Source organism: Castor canadensis, chromosome 17, assembly GCF_047511655.1.
Source record: "Castor canadensis chromosome 17, mCasCan1.hap1v2, whole genome shotgun sequence".
NCBI classification, from domain to species: domain Eukaryota; kingdom Metazoa; phylum Chordata; class Mammalia; order Rodentia; family Castoridae; genus Castor; species Castor canadensis.
In genome coordinates, this window is record NC_133402.1 from 50,035,182 (window position 1) to 50,048,575 (window position 13,394).

Genomic DNA, 13,394 nt, shown 5'->3' on the forward strand with positions numbered 1-13,394 from the left:
GGGGAGGGGGATTAGGCTCATACCTGGTAAACAAGGGAAGCCGGGTGGGGAACTGGGAAGCAGTGGATTGGTCCCACTTAAAAAAAAAAAAAAGTACAGCCAGGTGTGGTGGCACAAGCCTGTAAACCTAACACTTAGGAGTCTGAGGTAGGAGGATATTAAGTTTAAGACCAGCTTGGGCTGTATGTCAAGATCCTTTCTCAAAAAACAAACAACACAGAAATCAGGTTTGACTTAACAAGCCTGGATCCTGCACTACCCTAGCCCCTGGACAGTGTAAAGGGCTGCAGAGACTCTGGGACCTACTGACAGTGTGAGGGTGGGGGTGAAGTCCAAAAGCTGAAAGTGGCACAGAAACAGTCTCCATGGTCAGTGCCTAGGGCACTGGCACCCCCTTGTGGTCTCTTGAGTCTGCAGCAGAATTGGGGACTAAGTGGTCATCAGATTTCAGGCAAGAAGTCCAACTAGGAGTCCAACTCTCTCTTGGAGAGAGCTTTGAGAGCCTGAGATGTTGGGTTTCTGATGCAGTGTGTGGGTGGGGGGACCTCTAGAACCAGGGAGCTCAATCCTACAGGCTCAAGCTGAAGCACTTCACCAACAGTATGTTGCACCTAAGCAGTGCTCCAGTCCCCTAAGCAGAGGCAGGCAGGCTTTAAAGGTATTCATAGTCAGATCCCAGAGCACCATCAGTGGACAGAAGAGAAGCAGGCCAGGTGAGTCCCACTTTTCCATGCTCTGGGGAGCACCAGACCTGCTCTAGAACTATTTCCCCATCTAACAAGAGGCCTACAAAATATTCACTGGAAGAGTTCAACCATCTCTGCAGATCACAGACTTTGTTGCACTCAAATACACATGTATGCATATGCACAGGCATAGAGTAGTATATATGTACACATGAAAGCACATGCTATTGTGCTCATGTACACAGGTGTACTCACACATGCATACTGAGGTACACGTGAACCCAAGCAACCACTGCAAAATATACACACAAGCACAAGAGTTTTTGGTGGGCTGAAGATGTAGCTCAGTAGAACATATGCTTAGCATGCACAAGTCTCTAGGTTTGATCTCCAGCACCAAGAGGGACAAAAGGAAACCCCACACATGCATATATGTGTACACACAAATATGCTTACAAGCCCACATGAACACACATATAAGAGCACATGCATTTGAAAAGCTACACGTACAGAGGCTCACATGTTCATGCAAGTGTATAGGCACAAATGTGTCTAGTCCTTAGTGGCACCTTGCTTGGTGCCAGTAAGGGACAGAAACACACTCAGGCACCTATAGCAGACATGTATATCCATGAATCCATCTGAAGTGTGGAAGCATGTAGAGCCCCTGCTCAGGCTCAGATTTAGCCCTGAATATAGGGCAAACACAAAGCCCATCTTTCCATTGTTACTTCTCAGCAGGCATAAAACCCTGGTCTAGAGCCACTTAGTCTTCTCAAGCACTGCCTGCTGTGTGACCCTGTGAGCCTCCACTTCCTCATCGGTGAAACTGGGCTGATAGTATGGGCATCCATCCCCTAGGGCCAGTGTGAGCTTAAAAGATAAGGAACAGTTCCGAGCCCAGTGCTTGGCAGTGGTGGGTGCTCTGCCTGCTTTTCCCTTTGTGCACTCCTGCTGCCAGCTGTGCCTCCACTGCCTCCATCCTTAAGGCTCAAGGGCCTGTCCCCCCCACCACCCCGGTCCAACCCTACTGAATATGTCTCCTTCCATAGGGCATGGGAAGGACTGTCCATGGCCTCTCCTGGAAGGTTGGGGGGAGAACAAAAGGGGTGCAGAGTCAGCAGTTGAGGGATTGGGGCCATGCCAGACTGATTAGAAGGTTGGGGGACTGAGCAGGCTTCACCTGTCCTTGTCTCTGATTGGCCTTTGGGCACCCCTAGCTCCCAAATCCCACTAAGCAGCTCCACCAGGACCTGCAAAGATCTGTGGAAAGCATTTGGTTGCCAGTCTTGGGACCAGAAGGATATCAAGAGACCAGAGCCTGGCCTGAGCCAGGCTCTTGGGAGCCCCTCCATCCAGAAGAGTCATCTGCTCATCCTGTTCCTTTGCCTGCTGCTGGGACCATGGGGGCTGGGGCCAGCGCTGAGGAGAAGCACTCCAGGGAGTTGGAAAAGAAGCTGAAAGAGGATGCTGAAAAGGATGCTCGAACAGTGAAACTGCTACTTCTGGGTATGGGCATGGGCCCAGTGGGGGGGTGACTGCTGCCTGAAGCCAGGAAGGCAGACTTTCTGTGAAATGGGTTCTCTGGGAAAAAGACAGACTGTGACAGGATAAGGCAAAGTGAGAATCCTGGCGTAGTAAGGACATGGCTGACAGGTGGTGATATCCCAGTCCCCAAAGCAAGTTCCAGGGGACTTCCACAGAAGTGTGTGTCAAACACACTTTTGTACAAGTGTGTGTTCAGGCACACTTTCACCCTGGATAGACCCCTTAGAGCTCCAGTGTTTAGTTTGACAGGCCTGCTGGGCAAGGCTCAAAAACCAGAGGCTTCCTTAGGAGCTCTATAGAGGGCTTAGAATTAGGAATAAGGTCATTGTCCTCCTGGGAGCAGGAAGCCTCTGGGACAACCCAGGTCCACAGACTATGATCCTCAAGTCCCAGAACTTTATTGTTGGCAGAACTATGAAGCAACAAAAAGGGGTGAAAATGTGCATCTGTGGAGAACAAAGCTGAGCCTATGGTCCTATAGATAGTAAGGGGAAGTGGAACTGAGCTAAGCCTGCCTCAGGGCCACTGCCCAACTCCCAAGGGGAAAGAGCTGCTTTAAGAGAGTGGGGAAGGTCCTAGCTGACCAAATGGTGATGGATAGAGGGACTAACCCAGGGCCCCCAGAGGGAATGCAGAGAGGCTAAGCCGGAAATCCCATTAACTGTGCCCAATGCCCTCATGGGAGCAGGCTCAAAAGGGATGTCAGGCTCTGTCCTCTCTCAGCCAGAAGTGCTTATTCCCTGAGCCTCTGGGAGAACTTCAGCTTTTAGGTGAAAAGCAGGGGTTGACCCTGCTCAATTCTGTGTACATAGTACCATATATCCCCACGAGGTGGTGCTCCAAGATTTCTTTATTTTGGTCTTAGCATAATAAAAGCAGCAGGGTCTTGGGGATTTCCCTGAACAGCAGAAGTCACTGATTCTGCTGGTCTGCTCCCTTTAAGTCATTTTCCTGACATTTACAAATGTTTTGCAGATAGGCATCAGGACCTTACTTTGGATGGGGTAAGGACAGGTATAATTAGGGGTCTAGTTGACACCCCAGGCCTCTTGGCTGCAGGTCCACCTAGCCCATTCATCTTCCCTGCCTCCTTGTGATAGAGGCGAGGCAGACTGTTAGGTCAGTACTGATCTGAGGCACACTGCCCTTTCAGGTGCTGGTGAGTCTGGGAAGAGCACCATTGTCAAGCAGATGAAGTGAGTGCCCCTGCCCATTCGGAGGCCCCCTGGGGGAGGGTGCACGCACATGGGGCCTGTGTTTTACCATTGACCCATGAGGCTCTGACTGTGCTTACCCTGGCCGCAGGATTATCCACCAGGACGGGTACTCACTGGAAGAGTGCCTCGAGTTCATTGCCATCATCTATGGCAACACCCTACAATCCATCCTGGCCATCGTGAGGGCAATGACAACACTCAATATCCAGTATGGAGACTCAGCCCGCCAGGTGCGCCAGGAGGCGAGCTGATGGGGACTGTGGGGACTCAAGGCACCTGCCTGGGCTTAGGTTCACGGTCACCAGCTACCATTCCCACCCTGTCCCCAGGACGATGCTCGCAAGCTGATGCACATGGCAGACACCATCGAGGAGGGCACGATGCCCAAGGAGATGTCGGACATCATCCAGCGTCTGTGGAAGGACTCTGGTATCCAGGCCTGTTTTGACCGCGCCTCGGAGTACCAGCTCAATGATTCTGCTGGCTAGTGAGCGCGCAGGCAGGGTGCGGGGACGCGGTTGGGACCCCGTTTTGCCCTTCCAGCTACCTATCCACTCACACCCTGGGGTCTTCCTCAGCTACCTCTCAGACCTTGAGCGCCTAGTGACCCCGGGCTATGTTCCCACTGAGCAGGATGTGCTGCGCTCGCGTGTCAAGACCACCGGCATCATTGAGACACAGTTCTCCTTCAAGGATCTCAATTTCAGGTAAGACCCCCCCCCCACCACCACACACACACACACACACACACACACACACACACACACACACACACCCTTGCTCAGGGGCCTGCCCTGCACCTGACAGCAGAAAGGCCTGGGCCCATCCGATAGCTCCCCAACCATCACAGAATGCCGAGGGGATACCAGTGAGTGTGTCCAGGGTTTCCGCTGCGCGGGTTCAGGTACCCTTGTCCCACAGAATGTTCGATGTGGGAGGGCAGCGCTCGGAACGCAAGAAGTGGATCCACTGTTTCGAAGGGGTGACCTGCATCATTTTCATTGCGGCGCTCAGCGCCTACGACATGGTGCTGGTGGAGGATGATGAAGTGGTGAGTACCAAACTAGGCCTGAGGATTTGAGGGCGGAGGTGGAGCTGAGGGAGCCCCTGAGACTAGAGAGTTGCTCCAGGTAGCTCTCAGCTCTACGGGAGAGGAAGAGGTGGAGGTTCTCTGGGAGCGGGGAAGCTCTGGGGCAAATCTATTGGGCACGGCCGGTGTTGGGGGTGGCTATCCGTGTCCCCCGGTGCCCGACAGCCACTGCCTTCCCCAGAACCGCATGCACGAGAGCCTGCACCTATTCAACAGCATCTGCAACCACCGCTACTTCGCCACCACGTCCATCGTGCTCTTCCTCAACAAGAAGGACGTTTTCTCCGAGAAGATAAAAAAGGCACATCTTAGCATCTGCTTCCCGGACTACGACGGTAAGAGCCCTCGCCAGACCGCCAGGTGGCGCCCCAGCCCCACTATCCGGACTGCGCTCCTCCCGCTAGGCAAGGGCTGCAGCCCGGAGTGACCGCTCCCTTCTGCCGTAGGGCCTAACACGTACGAGGATGCGGGCAACTACATCAAAGTGCAGTTCTTGGAGCTCAACATGCGACGCGATGTGAAGGAGATCTATTCCCACATGACGTGTGCTACCGACACACAGAACGTCAAATTTGTCTTTGACGCTGTCACCGACATCATCATCAAGGAGAACCTCAAAGACTGCGGCCTCTTCTGAGGTGGGGTCCTTGCTGGCCAGACCCTCCCCTCTCCTCCCCCTTAATCTCAGTACCCCAAGCCTGCCCCCAGCTCCCCAACCCCTCACTACTGCTGACTCTGCCCCACCCCTTGACCCTCCGCCCCCAACCCTCCACCTCTTGGCTTATGGGCTCCGCCCACTGCCATAGGCCCCACCCCCAGCTCGTAAGCCACACCCATTCAATCTCTTTAGGCCCCGCCCCAACCTCCCAGGTCACAGCTTCCAGGGAATCCATTTGTTTGGAGTCATAGAGATGTCAATGTTCCATTTTCTCTTTATAGGTGCCTGAATTCATGCGTCTCCCTTGCGCTGAAATGCTATACGCCTAGCTGCGTTGTAGTCCCCCGGAACTCCTGGGCCCCAGCCTCCTGCTCCACTAGCCACAGACCCAAAGCCCTGAGCCCTGAGGTTTGAGGCACAGACCCTTCCCCCATATTCCACCCGGGGCCCTGCCCTTCACCGCCTGGCTGCACTGGCCTCTTGAACCCACAGCAGCCAGTCCCAGCTAGGACAGGGCAGGACTTGGGGCAGCTGGAGCTCACAGTGACTCAGCAGTGTCCAACTGACCAATCTCCTGCAGCTCTTCTGTCCCCGGGGACACAACTCACCTGGTGGGTCTGGGTTCAGCAAACAGCCCTCTCTCCCAGGGTTTCCCAAAGAACTTGAGGTGTCCCTCCCCCAAGCAGGCCTGCTGCTTACCAGCACCCCCCCAGTGCAGCCCTCTCACCTCCATGTAACAAGTCCAACACCTATCTATCCAGTGACCAGTGACTATCCCTTTCAGCAGCTTCAGGGACCCAAAGTCCAATCTATCCCTGGACTGTACAGCCCCACATAGATATGTTAGTGACGGGGTGGGACAGGATGCTCCTGGGTGCCAGTAAGAAACGTAAGCTGAACTCTCCTCCAAATAGCAGGCTCAGAGTACTTCCTAGCCCTTTCCCCCTCTGGATCTTCCCTCTCTGTCCTTGGACACTAGATTCACACCCCACCTTACCCACCCACACACAGTATTTGGGGCTGGCTGGCCATAGGGATGGGGTGTTGAGGGAGGGTACTCTCGGTACCAACCATGGCCAATAGTCAAGCTGTCCCGAGGGGTGGCTGGGGGCAGAGTCCAGTTCCTATTGATCAGCTCCGAGCAGAGGATTCAGGATAGAGTGGAGACCTAGGCTGTGACCAAATCCAAGTGACCCTATTGTCCCTGCAGCAGCTTCTTTCACCCTTTCCATTCAGGGCTCATTCCTTTGGAGGGAGAGCTGATGGTCATGCCTGAACCATTAGGGATGAAGGCCCATTTCCTCCAGTCCCCGCACCCTCCTTCCTCATCAAGCACCAAATCTTTGCTTATGCCTATGGGCCAGGGCCTATGCTACAGCTGGGGACAAGGAACTTCCGTCTGGCAAGGCCAAGGCATACTCTACGCTTCCCTTTAGCTCAAAGCACAGACTCAGAAATAAACCTTTGCACCAGGTGCCTGCTGTCCTTTCTTGGGTGGGTGTGTGGAGCTAAATTATCACGAGTGCTGGGCATTTATTAAGTGCCCAGGGCTGGACTGAACATGAATGGCACCTTCCAGGGGGAAGTGCCTAGTCTGACTTGGGGGGGCATTCTTGGGGGTAGGAGGCCAACTCATATCTCTGGGGGAGGAGCAGCAATGGAAAATGATCACTGAGACCATGTCTTGGATCAACAGGGATTTTGTTTTGTTCTGTTTTGTTTTTGTTTTTTTGAGATAGGGACTTGGAATGTAGCCCAGGTTAGACTATTGGTCTTCCTGCCTCAGTCTCTTAGTGCTGGGATTACAGGTGTGCATAACCACATTGGGCAACAGGGAGTTTTGAAGTGGAGGCTCATTCTGGCAGGGACAGGAAAGTGAATAGGTCTGGGCACCTAACTCATGGCTCCTGGAGTTCAGTGGAGCAGGATCAAGGAAGGGGAAAGATAGAGTGGGAAGATAGTGGACAAGTGCCAAAGACTAAAGGCTTGTGGTTTTTCTAGAAGGTGATGAAGGTGATGGAGAGTCATGGAAGCTCTTTTTTTTTTTGGCAGTGCTGGAGTTTGAACTCAGAGCCTTGTGCTTACTAGGCAGATGCTCTACCACTTGAGCCATGCCACCAGCCCACAGAAGCTCTTGAAGCTGGGACATAATTATGGCTGGGATTTGGGTGAGGCAAATGAGGCATTCATCTCCAGTGCAACATGTAAGGTGGTGGCCAAAAAATTCAGTAACAAAGATAAACAATATATTAATGTAATATTTTTAGAAATCAGAATGAATGCAAAAATCCACAATGGTGCCAGGCATCAGTGGCTCAGGCCTATAATCCTAGCTACTCAGGGAGCAGAGATCAGGAGGATCATAGTTCAAAGTCAGCCCTGGACAAATGATTCTGGAGATCCTATATCAACAAATACTCAACCCAAAACAGGACTGGTGGAGTGGCTCAAGTGGTAGAATGACTGCCTAGTAAGCACAAGGCTCTGAGTTCAAGCCCCTTACCACTCAAACAAACAAACAAATGCACAACAAATAAAATACCAAAATTCACAGAGTATCCAAAAGAGGTACAGAAGGAAAAATATCTACTCCTATATACATTTTTATGTTTTTTTGCCCATTTTGGGGGAGGTGAAATATATAAATCATAGAATTTACCATCTTAACCATTTTAAGTGTGTTTTTGTGTATCCACCACTATCCATCTCCAGAACTGTTACCCTGTTGTAACTGAAATTCTCTAGCTGTGAAGTACTAATGCCCCTTCCTCTTCCTCACCCCTGACAGCCACCATTTATTCTACTTTATCTCTGATTTTGACTACTCTAAGTATCTTATATAAATAGAGTCATACAATATTTGTCTTTTTGTGTCTGGCTTAGTTCACTTAGCATAATTTTAAGGTTCATTCATGTTGTAGCTTATGTCAGAATTTCCTTCTATTTTAAGCCTGAGTAGTATTCCATTGTATGGGCGTACCACATTTGTTTATATCCACTCATCAGTCAATGGATCCTAAATTATTTCCACATCTTAGCTATTGTGAATAAAATTGCTGAACATGGATATACAAATATGTCTTTGAGATCTTGTTTTCAATTCCTTTGGGTATATCCCCAGAATTAAATTGGTGGATCAATATGGTAATTCCACTTCTGTTATTTCATTTATTTATTTGTCTGTTTTTTTAGATTTTTTTTGACACATGACCTCACTACGTAGCCCAGGCTGGCCTGAACTCCCAATCTTCTGCCTCATTCTGTTGAGCGTTCGGATTGCAGGAGTGAATGCCATGCACATCTCTTTGTGTGTGTGATACTGGAAATCACACCCAGGGCCTTGTGCATGCTAGACGGGTACTCTACCATTTGAGCTACATCCCGGCCTTTTTTCTTTTTTTGAGGTGCTGGGGATAACCTAGAACCAAACTCTACCACTAAGCCACACTTCCCAGCCCAATTAGATCCCCACCTTTCAAGAACATTGCATCTGGTGGCCAAACACCAGTGACTTACTCCTGTAATCCTAGCTACTCAAGAGGCAGAGATCAGTGGTTTGAGCCAGCCCAGGCAAAAAAGTAAGACCTTATTCCCAAAATATCCAACACAAAAAGGGCTGGTGGAGTGGCTCAAGTGGTAGAGTGCCTCTCTTGCAAGTGCAAAGCCCTGAATTCAAATTGCAGTACCGCCCCCATACACAAAAAGAAAAAGAATATTGCATCTGGGCTAGGAGTATGGCTCAAGTGGTAGAGTGCTTGCCTAGCAAGGGCAAGGCCCTGAATTAAAACTCCAGCATTGCAAAAAAAAGTATATGTATATTGCATCTGACTAGACTGAAAGTTGGTGTGAACCCAGGCCCCAAACCAGGGTTTAGAACAGTAACAAAGAACAGCAGAAACCAGTCTTTCCCTTCACTTAGAAAGGGATTATGAGTCAGAGGGTCCAAATGTCACCTTCTAACCATAGAAAACCTGGAACCTAGAGCTTAATGCAAATGTGGAAAACAAATGTACAAGGAATGAAGTACAGTAGCCTCTCATATACTGGGGCAAGATGGTTCTTCAGATACATACATCCAGGACTGAGGTGTAGCTCAATTGGTAGAGCACTTGCTTTGCAAGCATGAAGTCCTGGGTTCAAACCCCAGTCCAGAGACAGAGAGAGAGAGAGAGAGAATACACATCTAACCATTGGCCTCTTCTATTAGGAATGGCCCCACTTCAGGATTTTTAAAGAAAGATAGTTTTGCTTTTATTTCATTTCCCAAAGAAGTATGAAATCTACTAAAAGGGACAAAATGGATCAGAATAAATTAGTTCACTACAAAAAATATTCCTGGATAGTGATTTGGGGTTGCTGAGAATATTCAGTACATTATTTCAAAGTGCAGAATTCAGGGCACTATGAGAAAAGAGAATTTTGAAGTGGTGGTTACCTTTACTGACAGGTTTATATAGGACACACATACACCTCCCCCTTTTTTAGTCTATATGGTAAGGGGCCAAGCCTCCTAACGTCAAAGTAAGTTATTTAGTACATTACAGTGCACAGAACAACAGAGGGAAAAACTTTCTTGGAAGATAACTAAAAGGCATTGTGGCAGCTGGGGATGTGGTTCAAGTGGTTAGATTGCCTGCCCTAGCAAGCACAAGGCCCTGAGTTCAAACCTCAGTACTGCAAAAATAAATAAATTAGTTAAATAAATGGTGCTGTGCAAAGGATCCATGTCACTCTGAAGTGAAAGAATTGGAGCCCAGTACCTGTGGCCTGCATTAGCTTGACCTCTGCTCTTTGGCTACACTGGCCTCAGTAGAAGCTGTTTCCTGTACACATCCCACTGGCTTTTCTCCTCATCCTCTCCTCCTCATTTTCCTGGGGATAGAAGTCTGGTTATTTCTGCATGCACAGCCACATGGCCCAGAACTGATCTATACAGTCTGATCCTTTTATATCCTCTGTGCTACAGTAGAAGCAGGAAAAAGCCAGTTTAAACTGTTCCCCACAGGTGTAGCTGGCCAGTTCCCCCAAGACACAGGTAGTTCTGTTAATATCTCCATTTAGCAGAATCAATCCGTGTTCTTCCTGCAGGTCGTTGGGGTCATCAGCCACCATCTCCAGTTCTGCATTGCTGGAAGTTTCATGGTCTCCTTTGGTAACAAATATGATTCATTTCTTCTCTTCCTGCCAGCAGTAGGCCATGGCTGCATCCGGTGCTTTGAAGAAGTGCTGGCAGTGGTATGGTAGATACACCTTCATGTGTGACCTTCTTCTCCTTAGGCACCATGGGCAGCTCTCTATTTTTATTTATTTAGTTAGTTTTTGGTGATACTAAGGTTTGAACTCAGAGCCTTGCTCTTAGCAGGCAAGTGCTCTAACACTTGAGCCATGCCTCTAGCCCTTTTTTTACCTTAGTTATTTTTCCTGACAGGATCTTGTATCTTTGCCCAGAGCAGACCTCAGACCAAGATCCCTTTACCTACACCTCTTATGTTAGCCGGGTGGCATGGGACCTAGCTGAGTTTAGGCTGTTCATATCCTCTCTCAGAGCAGCTTATTGGATGAGGAAGGACAGAAGGTAGTGACAGGCAAAGGATAGAAGGCTGAAGCACCTGGAAGTGTTAGCTTCAGAAGGAGAAAGCCAGACCTCTGGGGTCTTCTTCATAGTTGCTTGTCTGGAAAGAAAGATAGTAAGTTTCCAGCCTTCCTGGGTAAGAATCAGAGAAAAGCCTGAATATCAGACAGGGGCTGGACCCTGTCCTTTGCAGATGGTTCTGACCCCAGGGTCTGGGACTCAAGCCTGGTACTCCTGGATCCTGTGGATCAAGGACAATGCCTGGCCTCAAGCTGCCCTGTCCATGACTGGTAAGGGGGGAGGTTGAGTCTCCCAGCCAGAAGCTTCCTTAGCCCCACTCACCACACTGGTGTAATTACACCCTAAGGAGCAGGATCAATGGATGCCTGATGCCTGATTCATAGTCCAGGGCAGAAGATCAGAGAGTGCTGGCCCCAAGTCAGCACAGTGGCTACAGCTGTCATGTAGGGGGCATTTACCGTGGACATCTCTAGCCACCACCATCCCTGTCTGACCAACAACCTCCATGTGTCCCTGAGGGCCCCTGTGATCTCCAGTTCTGGCTCTGAAAGGACTAACCTGGCCCGGTCACTGACCAGAGATTAGAATAGCTTGGTGGATGGTTAATGCCACTGACGTCAAGGTCTGGCTGGATGACCACTGGAGGTTTGTGCCCTCCCTAAAGGCAGCAGTACAGCCCATGTGACCTGGACTCATTAAGCCGCTTCAATGGCCAAAGAAGCTGGGGGCCAAATCTTAGAGGAGAGAGGTCAGGCATGCCAGGGCTGTAGGGGCAGGCCTCAGCCCCAAGCTCTGGGGGCCCAGGTTGGGGAAGAATAGATAGGAGGATTCCCTATGGGTCTCCTCAATACCTCTACAACCTGTATTGTGACACTAAACCTCTGCTCATACCCAAAAAGCAGACTCCCACGCACCAAACCAAGCAGAGTGCAGTCAGGAATGTGAGCCTGGGTCCTCCACCCTGGGGTGTAGAGCAAGAACTACCCTCTATTTGCTCTTCTGTGAAGACTTCAATGATCCCAATGACTCTTAAGCAAGCATTATGCCCCCGTTTACAGCCCTGCCCCTGGTTCCACCCACATCCCCCTTTCCGCCGCCTTGAGCGCCCTTTCTCTTCCCCACACTGGCATGTGTCCTATTTCCCCTTGGCAGAGCCAGGCCCATGTGCCCTCAACCTGGGGTACATGCTTCTCTATCTGGCTTTCATTGATTACAGACCTTGATCCTGGCAGATGCTGTCACATCTTAGACCCCCAATAGATAGCATATAGAGAGGTTGCAGCTGGGACTCTGGGTGGGATGGTAGGGCAGCCACAGTGTAGAGATAGCTGTTTCTTCCAGTGATTCAGGCAGGGTTCTATTTGGGTATAAATAGATCTTCTACTTGGGTGCTAAATGAGAAGCAGGAGTTTGCCAAGGAGGTAGGTCTGGGTGAAGACTTCAAGTCTTCAGAGGTACAGAAGCAAAAGGGTGGTATGTTCTGGGAACAGCAAGACCAAGCATGGTCAGCTGGGTTGGAATCGGGGAGGGCGGAGACTGGGAGCAGATTAGGGATAGCAGAGAGGACAATTGGGTGTGAGGGTAGGGTCCTTCAGGGTGTCCAAGCAACCCATTGATCCAGATGTTGGGCTCTAGGAAGGTCTGAGTTGGAGGTGAAGATGGATCATCAGTGTTGGAGAAAGGTTTGGGGGCAATGCGGGAGCAGAAGCGGTGGCATAGTAAGAAGAGGCTGCCCTGCTGGAGGTTGAGTTTTCATGACTGGAGAGAGTGGAAGAGAGAAAAGGACTGTGTGACCCTGGAAGGAGAGTCTGAGTGATCCTGGGATCCTAAATTCTACCTCATGTGTCTGGCAGTCTCCTGGGCCTGTGATTGAGATGTGGAGATAGGGGAATGGAGGTAGGGCTGATGCCAGAGATCAAGTCCCCCCCATCCCTGCTGAGATGGCTGCCCTCAACCAGAGGTAGGTGCATGAATGGGCATTTCCTCCAGCCTCTGGGAGAAGGTGTCTGGTAGATTTCAGAGTCCCATCCTGGCTGCCCAGCTGTCCAGTCACTGCAGGCTGGGCTGGGAGATTCGGCAGGTGGTGGGAAAGGCCTCAGTGCTGTGTTTGCCCTGGCGGGGGCCCAGGCCTAGCAACAACAAACAGTCAGCCCCTCCTCCAGCCTGGCCACAAATGGCCTGACGGAGGGACCCCACATTATATAGGCCTCTGGGCCTCCCACAGCAGCCTAGCCCAGCTAGCCCCTACTGCCTCCAATCTGGACTGAAAACCCCAACACTCACCTGTTGAGTGACCTTGAGCTAGTCTTATCCACTCAAGAACTGCCAATGGGAGCCACCAGTTCTTTGTAAATGGCTCCTGTAGGCATCAAGGGTGTCTCTGTCTTATGCCATTTTGGTTTGGTTCAATTTTCTTTCTTTCTTTCTTTTCTTTCTTTCTTTCTTTCTTTCTTTCTTTCTTTCTTTCTTTCTTTCTTTCTTTCTTTCTTTCTTTCTTTTTTTAAAGATAAGGTCTTACTATATAGCCCAGGCTGGCCTTGAACTTGGTATGGCCACAAACTCTCCATCCTCCTGCCTTAGCCTCCCAAGTGCTGGGATTACA

The 13,394-nt window shown here is 50.2% G+C and overlaps 1 protein-coding gene across 1 annotated transcript; it reads left to right on the forward strand.

The window, feature by feature from the left end:
• Positions 1 to 50: 50 nt before the first annotated feature.
• Positions 51 to 8,097, forward strand: Gnat1 (G protein subunit alpha transducin 1). The gene is made up of 9 exons (XM_074060284.1): positions 51 to 2,195; positions 3,388 to 3,430; positions 3,540 to 3,681; positions 3,781 to 3,938; positions 4,030 to 4,158; positions 4,373 to 4,502; positions 4,723 to 4,876; positions 4,988 to 5,179; positions 5,481 to 8,097. Exons 1-8 carry the CDS (start codon positions 2,090 to 2,092, stop codon positions 5,176 to 5,178), a joined length of 1,053 nt encoding a protein of 350 aa, XP_073916385.1. The 5' UTR covers positions 51 to 2,089; the 3' UTR covers position 5,179; positions 5,481 to 8,097.
• The last annotated feature ends 5,297 nt before the right edge of the window (positions 8,098 to 13,394 follow it).